This window comes from Pogoniulus pusillus, chromosome 12 (genome assembly GCF_015220805.1).
Source record: "Pogoniulus pusillus isolate bPogPus1 chromosome 12, bPogPus1.pri, whole genome shotgun sequence".
In the NCBI taxonomy this organism is placed as follows: Eukaryota; Metazoa; Chordata; class Aves; order Piciformes; family Lybiidae; genus Pogoniulus; species Pogoniulus pusillus.
In genome coordinates, this window is record NC_087275.1 from 18,402,471 (window position 1) to 18,421,792 (window position 19,322).

At 36.3% G+C, this 19,322-nt stretch overlaps 1 protein-coding gene across 2 annotated transcripts in view; it reads left to right on the forward strand.

The window, feature by feature from the left end:
* The window catches only part of DYRK1A (dual specificity tyrosine phosphorylation regulated kinase 1A), an 80,937-nt gene that overhangs the window by 53,970 nt on the left and 7,645 nt on the right, over window positions 1–19,322 (forward strand). For both annotated transcript variants that reach the window (XM_064152511.1, XM_064152512.1), the window contains exons 3-7: window positions 5,742–5,947; window positions 14,826–14,918; window positions 16,199–16,387; window positions 17,148–17,295; window positions 18,709–18,995. In XM_064152511.1, coding sequence (XP_064008581.1) covers window positions 5,742–5,947; window positions 14,826–14,918; window positions 16,199–16,387; window positions 17,148–17,295; window positions 18,709–18,995 — 923 coding nt within the window. The remainder of the gene's footprint in view (window positions 1–5,741; window positions 5,948–14,825; window positions 14,919–16,198; window positions 16,388–17,147; window positions 17,296–18,708; window positions 18,996–19,322) is intronic.

A 19,322-nucleotide genomic window follows, 5' to 3' on the forward strand; every position in this document is an offset into this window, starting at 1 on the left:
TCAAAGAAATTATCTTTATAGGTAAAATGTTGAAGAACAGGAAGAAAAGTTCTAGCAATATAAAATAAAGAATGAAGGTGAGTTGTGCAGAGAAGAGTTTTGTACTTCAAAATGAGATGACCCCACTACTCCAGGATAAACCTCTGAGGAATACTGCAGCTGATTTTCAATTTAGTTCTGTGTTAGTTCTGCCAGTTAAATGCTATTATGCCATCCTTTACAGGTCTTTAGTTTATGTATCCTATAAGAAATTCTGCCTCTCTTTTGAGCTGAGTTGAACAAATAGTTGGGAAAATGGGGACAGTGATGTTATTAGGGAACAACCAAAAGACAGTAATTTTTGCCTGGAAGCCATTTGCAGAGGGCTTAGGTACAGAAGCAGCTACACAGTTGTTGTAATTTAAAAGAAATAAGTTACTGAGAAAGCAGGTTAGGGGTAAGTTCTCCAACATAAGGAATGACTATATTTGAACTTCTGAATTAGGAAATAGAATGCTAGTATGGCTTTGACTGCTTTTGCCTACTTCATCCTGCACAACAGTCTAGATAGAGTGAAGTATTTTTAAGGCCATTGCAAAGGTTATGTTGTCAAGTAGAGAACTCTGTCTCTTGGTGTTGTGAAATCAAGATCAGCTGTTGTGCTGGAGGATGCTTTTGTCAGTGTTGATGGAAAGCTATAGCGTAGAGGGTCAGAAGTATTACAGTAGTCCTTTATTGCATTTTATTTGTAATTGTGAGGTAAGTAGGTGTAAAGAAAGATTTGCAAAGTGCCACTTTGAAAATGTTTGTTGATTTTAATCCCCGAGTTTGTCTCCCTTTTTATCCTTCACTATGAGCGCACCTAAATGGAATGTTTTTGGTACAACTGTGATGGAGGGACAGAGTGAAAGTATATATGTAATGGGTTGGTAACAGAAATGCAAAAAAATTATCCACTTGCTATGGGAATTTTCAGGGACAGTACCAAAAGACAGGAGTTGATCTATCAACTCCTTAATTCAAAGAGAGAAATCCTATCACTTAGTTTGTGTCAAGAGCTGTGGTACAGAATGGCAGAACAGTTGAGGCTGGTAGAGAACTCTAATGGTCCAAACTCACCCTGCTCAGGCAGGGCCACCTAGAGCCAGTTGCCCAGTACTGTGATTGTCTCCCAGGGTGAGTTATCCACAGCTGCTCTGGGTAGGCTGTGCTGTTGCTCAGTCAATGTCTGTGTGAAAGGCTGTAGCATGGCTTTCAGTTGTATTAGAGAACAGTCTTAGCCAGAGAATAGACTACAATAGCCCAACTGTAGGGGAAACCTAAGTTGAAATTATTAGATTCTTGAATATCAAATTTAAATAACTACAATACACACTTTTGTTCAGAAACAGTAACACACTGTTGGGGTGGCAGACAGCCACCTGCAGCTCACAGTCATTGGTGAATATTTGTTTGTGGCTTTTCTGTTGCATGGAGAAGCCCAGCAATGTATTGCATCAGTTGATGCACCATGTTTGGTGGTGGGGTTTGGGGTTGTTTTTTTTTTTTTTTGAGGAGGTAGTGTCTAAATGAGTTATGTAGACTGAAGTCAAAGTGGGAATAACTGAATTGAAAACAGATGAGGCAGGAAATTGAATTTTGAAACTGTATGGAGTTTTTAAAAATTATGTGAGGCTGTACCAAAATTCTCTTGTATTAAACCTACCATAGTTCATTTGTAGACTGTTCAATAACTGCTGTCTCGAGTATTTTTCAGTTTAGATTTACTGATTTCTTTGATACTTGGAAAAATAATTTAAAATAAAGTTATTTTGAATGAAGAAAATATTTCAAGTTCTCACCAAATAAAGAATTCTTTAGCTTAAACTCTTCCACTGTGCTAGAATGATGCTTTAAATGAAAGAAAGTCTTCCTTTTTTCATATGATAGAGTCATCTATTTTTTGCAGTATCTCTATTTTCAGATAGTTCTGAATTAGAAAACTCTTTTCAAGGTTATAATTTTAAGTTTCTGGTTTTTAAGTATTTATGCTATTGGTGCCTTTTAGAACATTCTCTTATTATAGTTAACAGTGATTTGCTTATACAGTATAACATTTTGTTAATGCATGCTTCTTTCTCACTTTTTACTTTCCAGAGATCATAAATGTGCAAAAGTCAAGAAGTTACTATTGTCATTATGTATCATTTTCTTACATCATGGTATGTGGAATGTTGCTAGTGAAACAGTATTCTGAACAGCTTCACTTCAGGAGAGCTGTTACATTCATGACAATAAGCAAAAGAAGACATAAGTTCTCAAAGCTGAAATAAGGGATGCCTTCTGTAGCTGGACCTGTTTTTTTTTATGACAAGTTCTAGTCTAGTTTTCATTACAGACAAATAAATGTGTTGTTAATTTTAACAACTTACACCTTTGTGCATAGTTGTAATTTGTATTTCTCTGTCATTCTCCGAACTGACAAGTTACATAAGGCCCATTCATAAAAATAATTCTATCCACACTCAGTCCCTTTCATTAATGTACTTCATGCGTACAGATCTTGGCTTTTTGTTTGTTTGTTTGTTTTCTGGCACTTTGTTTTCTTCTCTGGGTGCTTCACAACATGTAATCATTTGAACTTACAGATGTTAGAAGACTGATGATATGCTAGAATTCATTCTTAGATACTTCTGTGCTGTAGAAGTTATGAATGGGATTTGGTAGTGTGCTCTCATGGTGGTCGAGATACCACTTTTTAAATGTCTAGAGCTGTCCAAATGAACTTCAGCCACCAGTGTTTTTGTGAACCTCAGCTACTGGATGTGCACAAACATTCCTATTTCAATATCTGACTGCCTTCTTGATCTTAAGACTAAAGGAGGTCAAGATTGGTATTTTAGCCAATTCTTCTTTCTCCCCTGATTCTTCCTGATGTGATACTACATGTTTCTTGGCTCAAGATGGTAAGTTATGAGTGTTCTCTTGAGAGAACTGAGTTAGGATTGCAGAAGCCATGGAACAGAGTCTGAAACATGACAAGGGCAGTTATTTCACCCTGAACATCTCTTGGTTTTGTTGATAGCTAAGGCTACTTTCAGCAACAAAAATCTGTGAACTCGTATCTCTGTTTCAGTGACAGTTAGTAATCATTAAGATGAAAATTACTTGACTGATGATCTTTTAGAGCCTTGTAGTTACAATTCTTAAACTTTTGACCCAGGTAGTTCTTGCTTATTGCTAACATAGTTACAAGTTGATGCCACCATCTTCACAGAGACTATTATTAAACTGTTTTTCTCTTTGGTGTATGAGCACTTTCATATGGTGTATGAGTATGCTCTTTCCATCTACTCGTTACAGACTTCATGTCAGACTCTAGGCAGGCTCCTGTCTTTAGTAATATCTCTTTTTCTGTGACTCGATGCTGCTCCGTGAAACCAGTTTGTCTTTCTACCAAAGAACAATGGTTCGTTACCAAATACAGATTTTGCTCGTGAATGTGGATCTCATAGGTTCTGTATGACTTCCTTTCAAGCAAATAGGTAACTGCTTATTAACCACAGGCATTGATTCTCCAACAAATTTTAAACTGAATAAAGTTATTTGTCAGACTCTGGTTCTTAAAGAAGCTTTCTTTGTGGTTCTCTGGTCCACTTGCTGTCTTACAAACTTCTTTTTTCTTGGGTATTGTTGAATTAAGTGAGGTAGAACAACTGACTGTCACCAGTTTGGAAGAGCAGGAAAGCTGCAGCCTTGTCCTGCTAGTGGACCCAGGACTTTATAAATGTTACTTATAAAGTCATTGGCTCTACAGTTTTGAATTAAAAACAACAATAACAACAACAAAAGAACAGAAGAAGGTGCAAGTATTTTAAAATACTTACACTGATGTGTTTAACTAGTATTTTCTCTTTATCTTTAAATGTTGAAAGAGAGCTTCAGAGCTTACCAGGATCTTTACTTGTGTTAAAAATCACAAGTTTTTGGTGGACTCCTCTTTACAGAAGAGTTACAATTTTCTGTTCTATGTTAGGCTAACTTCTCTTACAATGTTTTTAGGCCAGGCTTTTCTCTATTTGTAAGGTCATCTTGATATTTAACATGTTAGCAGAGGCACTGTAATGCACACAGAAAAAAGAATTTTCATGTATCATATTTGCTTTGTAAAGGTTTGGGGAGGAGGATTGTTTTGGGTTTTTTTTTCTTTGTTTCTTTAGGGCTTAAGTAGAATGTTTGAAGATTTAATTAAACATTGTGAAAATATGTGGGTGCTTGTGTGCAGCCAGTTCATTTTCTGGAGCAGTCTGTTAGTCTTCTAGTAGTAGTGAATGTAACACTGGAGAAAAATACAAGTGCTCTCTAAGTGGGTATTTCACGATACAATTTTTCTTCACCTCCTTTGAAGTAGTAGTGGTTATACTGTATCTAGGCTTTATTATTACTGCTTTTGAATAATGTTTTTATTTTTTATTGACTATATCCATGTAGTTGTTCTACTACCATGATAGGTGCTGAATTACTGTAGAATATTCTTCAATATTTTCATTTTCCTTAACTCAAACTAGACAACAATTTGAGCAGTCAGTTGAAGACAGCCAAACTGATGGTCTGTGTTTATCTGCTGTTTTTTACTGATCGTATTTTCTTGCAAGGTTTTGTCTATAAAGTAAGAAAGAATGTCTCTTGATGGTTAGGTGCTTGATTATTTCACATCTTGCTTCTAAATTTAAATCTTATAAGTAATTGTGCTTCCAGATTTCAACTTCTGAGTCCACACGTATTTGATTGGCAATGTTAGCTTCATTGTGCCTGGCCGCTTGTCCCATCCTGCTATGTCTCTTATGTTGTGCCAACATGGCAACCGTTTAGAGAATTTCCCCTCTCCGGCTTAGTCAGCAAAAGCAAAAGGATGGATGTTAAATGTGGAACATGCTAAAATTTCATTAGTAAGCAAAGAAAAACCTAATCTGTTCTCCAGTGTAAGGCTATGAACGAGCAGGCTGATTACCAATTAAAAGCCATCTACAGATGTCTGAAACATGAGTTGAGAGGCTGCTGTATCTGATCTGTCCCGATTAGAGGCAAATTCTGTGCCCTTGGAATTTGGATTTTTTTTTTTTCCAAGATATTTCAGAATCTAGTACTTCATCCATATGGTTTGCCATTCACCTGCAACTTGGACACCAAGTGTCGCTTGTTGTGCAGTTTGTTCTTGCAGTCTGCCTTCACCTTCCCAAAAAGGAATTCATCCAGGTTACAGTGTTGGCTACCTATAGCTTGATGAAACTCAGCAGTAGGAATCAGGGAGCTGAGTTGAAGCACACTGTACTTCAAAAGAAGGGTAGAAGTTAAAAATGTAGGCTAATGAGATAAGCAGTTTGTAGGAGGGCATAAACATTGAGGCCAAGGAAAGATGAGTTGCTGAGGCTGGGTGCTAGCTTTTCTTTTCTTTTGGTACAGTCAGTCCAGAAAGTTACTGAGAGCAACCTTGAAAGTCAGAGCGTAGGTGTTTGTCTGACTTGCATGGAATCCATACACAGAATGGATACCACAGCTGTCCGACTGAGTTGTGATACGTAGGTGAAGATGTTAGAAAAAGGATTTTAAAGATAAGTAGGAATACATGATTAATAAATAATTTGTCAGAATGAAGTGAGAAGTACTTCAGCTGGGTCATCTTTATATGAGGATGATTTCTGGGTTCATTGTGTATGGAAACTCTTCTGAGGTAAATATTTTCAAGTCATTAACTGCATTAAAACCTCACATTATCTTTTCAGGAGGAGAGACTTCAGCATGCAAACCTTCATCTGTTCGGCTTGCACCATCGTTTTCATTCCATGCTGCTGGCCTTCAGATGGCTGGACAGATGTCCCATTCACATCAGCAGTACAGTGATCGTCGGCAGCAGAACATAAATGACCAACAGGTTTCTGCCTTATCATATGCTGACCAGATTCAGCAACCTCTAACATTAACCAACCAGGTGAGTGACAACAACAACAAAAATTCTTACATAATAATTCTCAAAATATATTATACACCCATAAGTTACAGGATCAGGGCATGTTTCTGTATTGTTTTCCTAAATAATTAACTACTGACTCTTCAAAGATGAGTGCACAGACAGGTTTCTGAAAGTTTTTTAATACATGTCTGGTACATATTACTGTGACTGTTGTACTTAAAACATTTTTTTAAATTAGAGGGAAGAAATATGGTCCCAGTGACGAGTTGGACAGTGAGTTTAATGATAACTTTTTTTAAAGAGCTGTTTGATGTTAGAGTGTGATTGTTCTGAAGTTCTAATGCAGTCATTTCTTAGTGTATTTGGGATAGAGAGGTTTGCACAAAAGATGTTTAGGAAGATAGACTGTATTATTAAAAAGCAAAATCCAAAGCTATGCTGTCATTGGGGTTTTACCACAACTGATTTACTGCTTGTGATTGCAAGGAGATAAAGTGAACACAGAATCGTGGTGATTATGGATACTTTTGAGCATTTTTGAGTGTTTCTTCTGTACTAATTTTGAGATAATAGAACTGCTGAAACAGATTCCTAAATAACAGTGGTAGGTGTGAGCTACAAGAGCTAGAACTGTCCTGGGTAAGAGAGAGTTCTGTTTCTTTGTTAAAAATGGTGCAGCTCAGTTGCAGAGACAGGAACATGGGGAGACACAGGGTTCAAAGCCTGAAATCCGTAAGTTTGCAAGTCAGAGCTCTACAATTCACTGCAGGCTGCTGTGACATGTTGCACTTAAATAGGATGAAGAGTGAAGTCTTTTACTGCTACCAGATTTACATTTGTTATATTCACAATGGTTTCAAAACGTTTACAATACCATCAAGGGATGCTCTGTTGATATTGTTCCTTAGAGAAGGCACTTGTACATAAAGGATGCGAGGATGAGAATGTTCAAACTAGGTGCCATGATGTTCGATTCTAGGATTTTGAGATCTGTAGTGACTAGGGCTCTGCAGAGAGGGGGAAAGTGAATGCAGCTGTCAGAGGATGTTTATACTTTCATTGAGAACCAATCAATAGAAAAAGTAAATCTGCTCATATGTAATAGTAATTAGCTTGAGAAACCTGCAAAGATATTTTATGTGACTTCTTTTAGATTAAAGGTTCCCCCAAACCCTCCACAATAAGGATAGTGAATCACTGCCACTTAAGAGAAATTGCTGTTTCCCTTAACCCTTTCAAGTTATCTATCTAAGCTTTGCAATCTTGCATCGTGTTTATGAGCTTTAGTGTACAGTAGTGTTTAGTTCATATTTTGAAATGAAAAAGCAAAATAAAGGAACTTCAGGATGTATTGCGATCTGTTGCTGTTTGTGGCCACAGTGGCTTTAAAATGGTAGCTGAATAATAGAAAGCTGAAGAATAGTTTTCGGACAATAGCTAAAAATAGTTGACCGAAGAATGCAGCACACTGAGATGAAGATGTGAATATGGGATAAAACCTGTGCTTAGCTCCAGGAAGTTATCCATATGAAGAAATGATTACCTTGATAATGGCAGCCAAGCTGTCTTTGCACTGCTAACACTATTTTGTAGAATCACAGTTTTAATTTTTCCAGTTTCTTCTTGTTATTTTTCTGCATCGTGACTTCTGTTTTTGTATTTTACTATAATTCTTTTGAAGTCTTTGTAGCCCTCTGCCTAAGCAGCTCAGAATTGTTACTGCTTTATCCTTTGTGAGCTGCTTTCATCACCCTTGACTTTGGTGGTGGGCAAGTCTTTGAAGTCTTCTGACTGCTCACCTCTTGTGTCGGTTTCCTTCCTTGAGTTCTTATGCTTCTCCCATCAAGTCCCATAAAACTGAAAACTTTGCATTGTCTTAGCGTTACTGTGGTCTACTGTCTTGCCTTTTGCTCCAGATGTAATCTGAATACCATCTAGGTTTTCATGACTGATAAATACATCTTATGGATTCTTTCTTTATGATGTTTCTGCAGGAGTCTTTTTTTATTCAAGGTGCTGCCTTGAATATGCAACAACTTGTTTCTCTGTTCTTGATAAAAGCAGTTGTGTCCTGTATATGTCAATTCTGAAAAACTCATGCAGAGATCATTTTCTAAACTATCTTTATGCAGTTGTTTCATTCATTTATTGGAACTCTGTCAATATTTTTTTCTGATGTTCTGTACTTGTCTGTTACTAAAGCTTCTAACACCAGACTAACCTTTTGTAATGGCAAACTCTCTTCAGTCATGTGAGGTGACATACTTCTATGTTTTCAGGTCCACATGGTTAAGATCATGATTTTAACTTGGATGTCAAAAGGAATAGACTCAATGCCTGTTGTAGAAGGCTTGATAGACTGATTTAGTATAGCTATAAAAAAATAGGAAGAAAAAGGTGACTTTCAGCAGATACAAGCACATGTAGTTCTTAAAAGAGTAAAATCCTTTTAATGCAATGCCTTGCATCCAGTCAAATAGACAAGAAGTTAAGTGTCTGAGCTTGTGTTTCACAGACTTTCCTAATGCAACAGTGGTCAGCAGCAGCCTAGAAGATTGAGTCAGCTTTGTTGCTATCAATTTTCAGAGCCTGAAAGCAGCCAATTTGGGTGCAGGCTTCCAACAGCTGACTAATACTGCATTTCCAGCCCCTTTGCTACTGGGAGTGCTCCATTACCTTGTTGATACAGTAGCCAGATGGGTCAGTGAAGCCCGAGTCTTCAGGGTCGCCAGTGGTTGTATCAGGACCACCAGGCATAATTCTTTCCTGAGCTCCAACTCCCATCTACTGGCCAGAGTGCCACACTGCACTTGCTGAGTACAAGGCAAAGTGCCTAGGCTAGCAAGGTCTGCTCTCTCCCCTCCAAAATATTCTATCGTTTCTATAAACACACTTATGTTAAGAAATTTGTAGAGCAGCTTAGCATATCTTTGAATGAATCTCGTTTTGAATGAATTGAGAATACAGATGTTACAAAAGTTACTTTACTGATTGCTGTGTTTGTAGAACTTAGCGAACAGAGTGTTTTGTCCAAATCCAAACAAAATCACCTTGCTTGAAAATAAAATCCAGGCTGAAGTCTCAGCTCTCTTTAATAGAAATAATAGATATCAGGTAGTTGATCTCTGGAAGATTTCTTCAGACTGCAGCAAGATACGTGAGTTAAGTTTTCAGCATTTTCTGTAAACAATGTCATTTTAATAAATAGAAAAAATGATCTGCCATGTAATGTTTTTTCAGGTAATTATTTTTGGCTTTCTTTTTACTGAAGACTGGACTTCTCTTTTGGAAGGGGGCACTGTCATGTTCAAGTTCCTGTAATGATTTTTTATTCATAACCAAATAACATGGAAGCTAGGCATTGAATGTTAATGTATTTGTTTTATTTCTGCTCTATCTTGCTTGCTTTTTGGTCTGTAATGGTTGACAGACCATCTTCTAGTATTTTATGAATCTTATGTAGTTGCGGATTCAAGGTTAGGGAACAGTAATGACAATTCATGTTAAAGTTCTGTAGATTATGTGTTTTTATACTATATGTTACTCTTGAAATATTTACATGATCTCCTCCTGCACCTATTTCTTTGTGGCTATGATAACCAAAACATTCTGGTTTCATCATTGGCAAAGAGTAAATAACAGGAAGATACTTCTAAGACGACCAGGTTACTTTGTTTTTCACTTACAAAATTTTAAATTACAATTTAAAACTTCTGAGCTATACTTTTTTTAACTTCCTCCCCCAATAGTTAGGCTTAAGGCTTTTGTTTCCTGAAAACTGCTGGATTGGAAAGGTTTGATTTAGGTCTGCGATGTCACCAAGTTCTGGGCCTGCTGGTGGGATGGGGTCCTGCTCTTGATTGTGTCCTTAACTCCCTGATGAGTGCCAGAGCCAGTTTTAGGAAAGCAATGTGTGTCCTAGAGTGAATAGGAAGCGTGATGTTTGTGGGATCTTTTTCCTTTAGCAGTAACAAACATTAATATTTCTTTGCCCAGTTTCAGATGGCTGCATCCTTAGAGTTCAGCATAACCAGATGCTTAAAAGTTTTCACAACTTTAAACAAGCATTTATTTTATGTTGTGCTAATGTTTTTATTCATCATGGACACTCATATTGCCTGAAACTTTCTTCAGTTCAGAAACTAGGAATTAAAAAGTCATGCTGATTGCTAAACATCTTTCTCTCTGTGTGTATCTAAGATCACTTAGCACCTGCAAAATTCTAGATTTTACTGGCCAGATGTTGGCCAGAAATTTTATTAATTGCAACTAGATCATTGCAATGTTAATGTGTTCTAGCAGGTGCTAGCAGATCTTTAGTTCAGTTACTTCAGCTACTTAATCAGCAATATTATTTTTAGTGATGGTCAGATTCTGTCATGGTGTATGAGCATGCAGCTCATTTCAGTAAAAGCATTTCTCTCACTTTCCATTTCAGACATTTTTAGATAGCATGTCTATGATCTGGCAACAAGAATTTCACAGCTGAATTTTTAATTTCCTTTCTCTACTCCTCCTGCTCTCTATGTGTGTGTGGTTGGTTTTTGGTTTGTTTTTTAAATTAATAATTGGGTTAAATCAGACAGGATAAAATCTTGGCAGAAAACATTTCTTTCCTTGTCAGTTTTATTTACTTGTTAAACATTAAACTTACATGTTTCTTACTATTACTTTCATTTAGCAGCCTTGTTTGGGGAAGGAAGCCAGATCAAGAGGGAAATACAGAGCACAAATCAGTGATTAAAGTACTAGAACTGCAATTTTGACCCTGCTTGCCAACAGTTCTTGCCCTGAGTACAGTTGAAGACTAGTCTTGCATTTCTCTTGTTTTGTACTTTAGCACATTCATTTTTTTTTTCCTTTGGTCATTTTACTAGAAATCTGCTGTTTGCTGTATATTATGAGGAAGTGTTACTGTGGCTTGTGGTTACAGCAATTCAACATCTGTTCTGTTGACTCTCTGGAGATGTCATCTATTATGTGACTGCCCACCACAGAAAAGGATTAGTTAACTTCCTGTATTATGTTATTGTGATTCTAGAAGAGTTTTGATTAGCAGGTAGCTTAGGATGTGAGACTGGTCCATTCAGGTTTTTTATTATGGGAGTCAATTAAATAGGTCATCATCGTTGGAATTTTGACTAAAAGACACCATTATAATAAATATATTTTATTACTCTATTTGTGAAATGAAAGGTGATATGCATAAACAGATTTTTCTATTTTGTTTTCTTTCTTAAAAAACTGCATTAAAGCATTATGTTAACAGAAAATATGTATCTGCTCAGAATTTCCTATAATCAAAATAAAATGCACTTGGTATGAAACAGTGCCATCTGGTTTTTAGGTAGCAAAGCATATGTCCAAAGAGAATTGTTTTCTGTCCTTCGTTAACCCTTGAAAACTGCAGGTTAGAGAAACATACTTGAATTAGAAGTCATACTTTCCTTAAAACATCATTTGTCTCAAATATGGTGAATACATGAGTGGGGCTCTTTGCTGCCATTTTGTGTTTGTTCTCCTTTGTTTAGACCATTTACAGGTTGCTTTTCATCACAATGCCATGTACATTTGATTGGTAAAAGAAATACACTCTAGTTCATTACTAGTAGTGTAATTTTCATGCTGGCCGTACACTGAAGTGTAAGCATGAACACATCACAATGTGATTGGTGTTTACTGGCATATATAATTGTAATAAACGTTGTTTCTTGTCTCACAGTCTTCAAATTCATCATATCTTTTGATTTGTGTTCTATCTTTATAAAGATCTGAGATTGCAGTGTTGCTGTCTGGCCACCAGATAGAGACTGAAGCTCACGCAATGAGATTTTTTTTTTCTAGTGGTTGAGTGTTCTTTGAAGTCAAGGGAAATCAGTATTCCCCCACTGATAAAGCTCACTTCATTCCAATCTTCCATCATCTGGAAGAAGGGAGCGGAACAAGAGCAAAACAAGAATCTCAGGGGGAAAAACAAGAGAATGTTAGTTTTTGCAGTGTCACAAGAAGGAGGAAAAGGTCAATTGTTTTTGCTATCCTACCAAAAACTTTATGAATCTAGGATGGCAAAATAATACCTGTTAAAAAGTTCATACATGTTGAGGTGTGACCTCCGAAACATGCAACTATCTAAAATCTCAATTAAAAGCACAGTTTTCAAGTAAGATGATGCCTGTAAGCAACATAGGGATAGCCTGCAGAATCTACATTTATAGTTGGGTAAGAGCAACAAATTAGATATTTTTAATTTTTTTTTCATTTCAGTTTCATCAGGCTGTTTATTTCAGAGTTAAAATTAGAAGTTTTTTTTTAATAAGCAAGCAAATTTGACTTATAAATTAGGAAATAAATCTGAATACTTGTTTTGGAAATTACTTCTCCAAATTAGAGCAATCTTAGGTCTGAATAGTTGATCTGGACTATTGGAGTCCTTCACAGGCTCTTTCCGCAAAATTTGTAACCTCTGAGATGGCCGTGTCGGCCTAGGACTGAGACTGATCCCTGCAAGTATTTGTGCACTGCAGCATGGTTTCTTTTACCAGCAAAATCTACCAGTGTTCCTGTGTTTCGATATCTTTTAAATCATAATAGTATTTTTAAAGGAAATAGATGACATTTGAAAAGCCTGTAGCACTGGCAGTAAGGATTAGGACTAGATGCTGCTCCATTATTTAAAGGTGATGTGGAAGAGAACCAAAAGAGATGATATTTAGGTGTAATTCATTTAATGGTTCACATTTGTTCAACAGAGGAAATGAGGAAACTAAAATGTTTTATGAATGCCAAGATGTTTAGGAAATTTTAAAACATACTTTCCTGAGGTTTATGAAGTGCTTGTGTTTATAATAAAAAAGAATTAGTTTGGTAAATCTGCTTAAGGGAAATTGGTGGTAGTGGACATAACCAAATATTAATTGGCTGGAACAAGCCCCTGGGGCATGACTTGGGTTAGTTAAACTCTATTGCGTCATCTCTGAGAAACATTCCCTACTCAAAAAGACCACAGGTCAGCAGTCTTGCCAGGGTTTAAAAATGTTATGTGGCCATTTTTGCAGTGGTGTGCATCAAAGCTTTGAATTGGCATTTTTCACGAGCCTCCATCTCTGATGAGCGTTGTACCTGTTAGGAGTTCCAACCTCACAGTAAGCTTACTGGATGTGTCTTCCCTCTTTCCTTTCTGTTTATCTTTCGCTTTTTCATGCTCTGTCCCATTCTCCTGCTCTTGCTCACATGTTCGTTTTTTTCACCATGTGGTCTGCACATCCACCAGACAGGAGCACAAGCTTAGATTTCTAGTATGATTGCTTGAGACTGAGATCCAGTTTCAGAAGCACAAACTCTTCATCACTTCTGCTTGTGAGAACTTTCTGGGATTATTCCAGGGTTGACTTTTATTTTTTAAATTTTTTTTTGTCATATACGCTATTTCTACAGTAACCATTATAAGTATTAAGTAATACCATAAAAGAGTAGTAGTTAAGCTTTTCCAGTTTGTTTGTTAGTCTGGCAGTACTGATACAAAAATCAGTTTCATTATTTTTGTTAATAGTTCATGCTCTTTCCTCACCTCTGCAAGAGGCTGTATATCAGTTCAGCCTTAACAGGAGGCAGGAGATGAGATTAAGGTTAAGCACTTGGAAGTGAAGAGTTACGAGCCTGAGCATATTTGGTGGCGTGAGATGAGATAATGGCAAATTAGAGTTGTAAGGCTAAGTGTGGTGGTGGTTGGTCACCTAACCTTCTTAATAACAGGGAAGGAAATAGAATAAGCTTTAACACACATGAAACAAAGCTTTTCTCCAGTGGAATTGCTTAAACGTGCCCTGCGTTTTTCAGCCTTTGGGAAGAAAGGAAATAGAGAGAGGCAGGCTAGGGGACCAGTCTGACAAACCTCACCAACTCTCTCCTGGCTGTCAATCTGACACTAACTGTGAGACAGAGAAGTTGAAGAGCTTGTCTGGTGGTATGCTGATGCTGTTAATTGTCTGCAGAGCAGGTAGTCAGCTTTAATCAAATGAAATAGTTTGTGAATTAGTTTTTGTCTGACTTCTCTTTTCTGAGGATGTTACTTAGCTCCAGCATGCATTTCTTTTTAGAAACTTCTGTCTTCTGAGATTTCAAATATTAAGGAGGAATAGAGATTGATTGATCCAGAATTTACATGGCATGTGTGTGCAAAGATAAAAAGAAACACAAAAATGATTTTATCAAACATATTCCTTCAGGAAACTGATAAAAATAATAGCCTGCTTTTGAAGATGGATGGGTTCTCAATGTAGTCAATTATGGGGAACACAAATGAGGAGCATAACTACCTTTTCAGGGACATTGTTTTAAAGTTTTGAAAGTAAATATGATGTTATATGCATGCTTTGGATTTCTTTAGACTTTCATTCAGCTTTAGATTTAGACTTGGTCCTGGGTATTGTAAAGCATGGTGGAACTGAGGGGGTTTTATTTGGAGTTTAATACAGTTTAAATGTAGCAAACTGCCAGAATTCTCCAGTATTTATTACTGTTAACTTCCATTTGTGGTTTTAATGCAGTTATACATTAAATAGTTATAGCTCATGTATCCGACAGGAGTTAGTGGAGTAATATCAGCAAGAATCTGTGCTATCAAAGGAACTGTATTTTCAAATGTGGAAAAAAATTATGCTAGGTATAATTGGAGAACTAGTAATTCTGGGATTTCTTTTTAAAAACTAATTAAATATATTAAAGTAATTTAACTGAACTATTCCTTTTTAAATTTATTTTCTGTTTTTAATACCAACTTAAATTATTCCATTGCCATATTTATTTCTTTCTGTGAGGAATGACATGATTTGGTGTAGTAATTGCATCATTAAAAGTCCAAGCTTTTTTCCTAAGTTATGATCTGGTCATATTACAGAGGCGGATGCCCCAAACTTTCCGTGATCCAGCCACAGCTCCACTGAGGAAACTCTCCGTAGATTTGATCAAAACATACAAGCATATTAATGAGGTAATGGTTCCAGCTGCCTTTCTAATGTGTATCAATGTGATTTTTTTGCTTACATCATTAAATATATTTTCTATAAGTAATCTTGTGAAGAGGTAAGAAAAATCAAGCTTTGTCTCTGTTCTTTGAATTTCATTTGAAATCATTGATGTCATGGTCCTGCTTTCCATCCAGCACATAATTTTAAAAATATTTCTGTATGCATCTGTTTATATGTACATAGATATGTACTATTTTTTTATCCTGTTGTTTTATAAACAAATGTTGAGCTTCTCTGTTGCATGATCAGCAAATAAAAGTGGCAAAGCCACGCTTGGTTCAATCTATAGATGTTTATGAATGTTTCTAAGGACCTTTAAGGAAAATAGTAAAGTGTCTTCTCTCAAGTATTCAATTAGATATTATTGACAAATGTAAAAAAATTTAAATCATTTTGTGAATATAGAAAAGCATCAGTTAGTTTCTAACATCTGGCAATGTAGGCAGTGTGAAGGGATTTCTGCAGTGTTTGCTGACTTTCTGGAGATTCTTTTCCAGTCTTGTGAAAAGAGAACTGTTAAGTCTTGTTTTATACTGTGTTGTGCCTTTCTTTGCACCTATGAACCCTAGAAATCAGTGTTATTAGTACATTTTTTTAGATCTGCTGATATTTTAAAAAGTATTCATCAAGGCTTTGCTTTGGTATAATGACTTGAAATAGTGATAGCAGGAGAGGATTGTTTGTTTCTCCAGTAGCAGAAGTTGCATTTTAAAATCACTGCTGCTTGAGAGGGTCCAGTGCAGAGCCACACAGATGATTAAGGGAATGGAACATCTCTCTTATGAGGAGATACTGAGGGACCTGAGGTGCTTTAGCTTAAAGAGGAGAAGTCTGAGGGATGACCTGATTAGTGTTTATACATACGTAGAGAATGGAGCTAGGATCCTCTTCATGATGCCCAGTGACAGGACAAGAGGCAATGGGTGGAAGTTGAGGTATAGGAATTTTCATGTAAACATGTGGAGGAATTTTTAACCTGTGAGGGTGACAGAACACTGGAACAGGCTGCCATGGGGGGTTGTGGAGTCTTCTGCTTCAGAACCTGCCTAGATGCTTTCCTGTGTGATGTGGTGTAGGTGATCTGCTCTTGCAGAGGAGTTGGACTAGATGATCTTTAAAGGTCCCTTCCAGCCCTTGACGTTCTGTGTTTCTGTGGTGTGATTATTAAACCTGTTTTCTATTCTTTATTTGACTGACAATCAACTAAGAAGTGCTCTTCAGCAATATACTTTCTTGTATTTAGGTTTACTATGCAAAAAAAAAACGGAGGCATCAGCAGGGCCAAGGAGATGATTCCAGTCACAAGAAGGAGAGAAAAGTTTACAACGATGGCTATGATGATGACAACTATGACTATATTGTAAAAAATGGGGAGAAGTGGATGGATCGTTATGAAATTGACTCTTTAATAGGCAAAGGATCATTTGGACAGGTAATGTGTATCAACTGAGCAACCTGTAATTCGTGTGAATTATAATATACATTTCTTCAAAAGTAGTACTCCTGTTTAATTTCAAAATTAAGCACTTTTTTTCTTCATCCTATTATGGGGAGTGCTTGCTCAAGACACTCTTACCTTGTGCTGTTTCCTCTTCCTACAGATAACATTTGACTATACTTCAGTATGTGGATCTGTCTGGTAATGCATTTTGTAATGAGCAAATCCTCAGCCTTTTCCCATCAGTTCACATATTTAGTTGTTTGGCTTGGGGTTTAAAACAATAGCCTACTACCAGGGATAATCTATGACAAGTCTTGCTTAGTGATGTTGGTTTTGACTGTTTCTAGCTGTAGCCAAGGCTTGAGAAAGAGACTAGAAGAGTGGAGCTTTTATTGCTTTCTTTGGTTTTTCTTTTTTTTTTTTTTTTTTCCCTCAGATTTTGCCAGCCATTTTACAGCATTGGTTTTGATGATTTGATAATTACATTTGGATAAAATGCTTGCTTTAGTGAAGCCTCAGCGAAGCTTCCATTCTGTTTGATGACATAACTGCAACAAACCTCACATGACCAATTGTGGCTTTATTCTCCTACTTGATATTATAATAAATTCAAGAAGATAAATGTATCTGAAAAGAACATAAGTTCTTTAAATGTTTTCTCTGAATTGAAAAAGTGAAGAAAGTTTGGAAAGTGAGTTTTGCTGCATGTTGAAAACTGGAGAAATTTTACTGATGTGTATTTGACTTTCAGGTTGTAAAGGCTTATGATCGAGTGGAACAGGAGTGGGTGGCTATCAAAATAATAAAAAACAAGAAGGCTTTCTTAAACCAAGCTCAGATTGAAGTGCGACTGCTTGAGCTTATGAACAAACATGACACTGAGATGAAGTACTACATAGGTATTTGAATAGTTATTCTTCATTTTACTTAACAAAATGAGGGATGTTTTAGATCTTATTATGTTATGTAGCTTAAGATGCTTTTGGTGCTAAATTATTTGAAAGAATAATACAAATTTAAAAATCATTATTTAATGAATAGCTCCTGTTCACTTTGCAACAGGATTATATCTGGAAGAATGTATAATATATCTGGGAAAACAGACTTGATATTTTGTAGCATTGAGATCTCGTTTTGTAGAGTTTTCTTTTTCCTGTTAATAATATGGACATGCAAAGAGGTTGCCATGGACTGACTTTCTACAGAGAAGCTGTGATCTGTGGTAGTTTGCACCTCTTTCACTACCTTGGTTGTATCTTAAATGATCTCAGAATCTCAGGGCATGAATATTAAATGTAAACCAGCATCATAGAGTAGTTTTATGGCTAGCTTAATAATTATTTCTTGATTGCATGTGTTTAAAAAGCTCAAAATTTTGCTTGAGGAGAACAAAGACTTCTGTTAATGATACACCTTGCCAATTTATGGCTCAAAAATGTTTAAAATTTATAGTTATAACTGCTACTGTATATTGGCGTGCTGTTACCTAGATTTATTGTAGTGCTACTTAAACTTTATGATAGATGAAATGAAGTCAGCTTGTGTAAAACGTTTATTTGAAGTCTTTTGTATTGTCTGGATCAGTTGGAGTAGGTGGTGATTCTTGCCAGGTTGGCAGGTCCAAGAAGCTTAGGTGTGGGAAGGAATTGGCGCCAAATATAGGAAGACCACATGGAAATGAAGATATAATATTATAATATATTTCATAAATTTAGATGAGTCCTGATTTAAATGAGTTTAATGCCTGTGTGATACTGGTCAGTTTTATTATTTGAAGTAATGAAGTCGTGTGGGTAATGTCTCAGTGTATTTTAAATGAAACTGGCAGATAATTTCTTGCTAAGTGTAAGGGAAATTCCTAATACATAATTCAGTTTTAAATATACTGTTTGCTTTCCTGAAGCCAGTAATCTCCTTTACAGAATGCTGCTGTATGTGCAGTTTTTTCCAGTCTTCTTGGACTTGAATACAGTTTTAGGTTTAGGAAGGTGGAGAAATGAACTATCCCCTGAAAAAGATCAAAGGTGTTGTGAAAAGGTTGCGTTACACACGGTTTGAACATCTTGTCTCTTTTTTTTTTGCTGTTGTTATTTACCCACAAGTGTGTTTTCCTTTGCTAATAGTAATTTTACTTCTTTACTGAGGTGCGCCTAAGGACAGGCATACCATAGCCATAGATGTAGACAAAAAAGTAACACTGTATTATCTTACAGCTTCCTGCATGTTGATTAAGATATTTAGGCATTGTGTTGTAACTAATGCTTAATACTTACCACACAGAATGTGTTAATTATTTTCTTCCCTTTTTAAAGTGCATTTGAAGCGCCACTTCATGTTCCGAAACCATCTCTGCTTAGTCTTTGAAATGCTGTCCTACAATCTGTATGATCTGTTGCGGAACACCAACTTCAGAGGTGTCTCATTGAACCTGACAAGAAAATTTGCACAGCAAATGTGCACTGCACTGCTCTTTCTGGCGACTCCTGAACTTAGTATCATTCACTGTGACCTAAAACCAGAGAATATCCTGCTCTGTAACCCCAAACGAAGCGCTATCAAGATTGTTGATTTTGGCAGTTCGTGTCAACTTGGACAGAGGGTGAGTATTCTTAAAAATCCTGCATGTGCTACTGTTGGATATGTATGAAAAAAATCACTATTTTCAAGTCATAGTATCTAGACAGTTAATATAAACATTAGTAATGATGATTTAAATGAAGTAGTACCTAATTTTTACATAGGATTGTGGAGATCAACAGTCTCAAGGAACTTTAAAAATGAATTTTAGTCTCACAGTAGATATATTTTCCATCTTTATTTTCTCTTGGTTATATTTTTTAATGCAGTATCAGCACTTGATTTCACAAGTCTGCTTTAAAATAAAAGACTCTTTTATTATTTTCTCATTCCATATATATTATTCTTT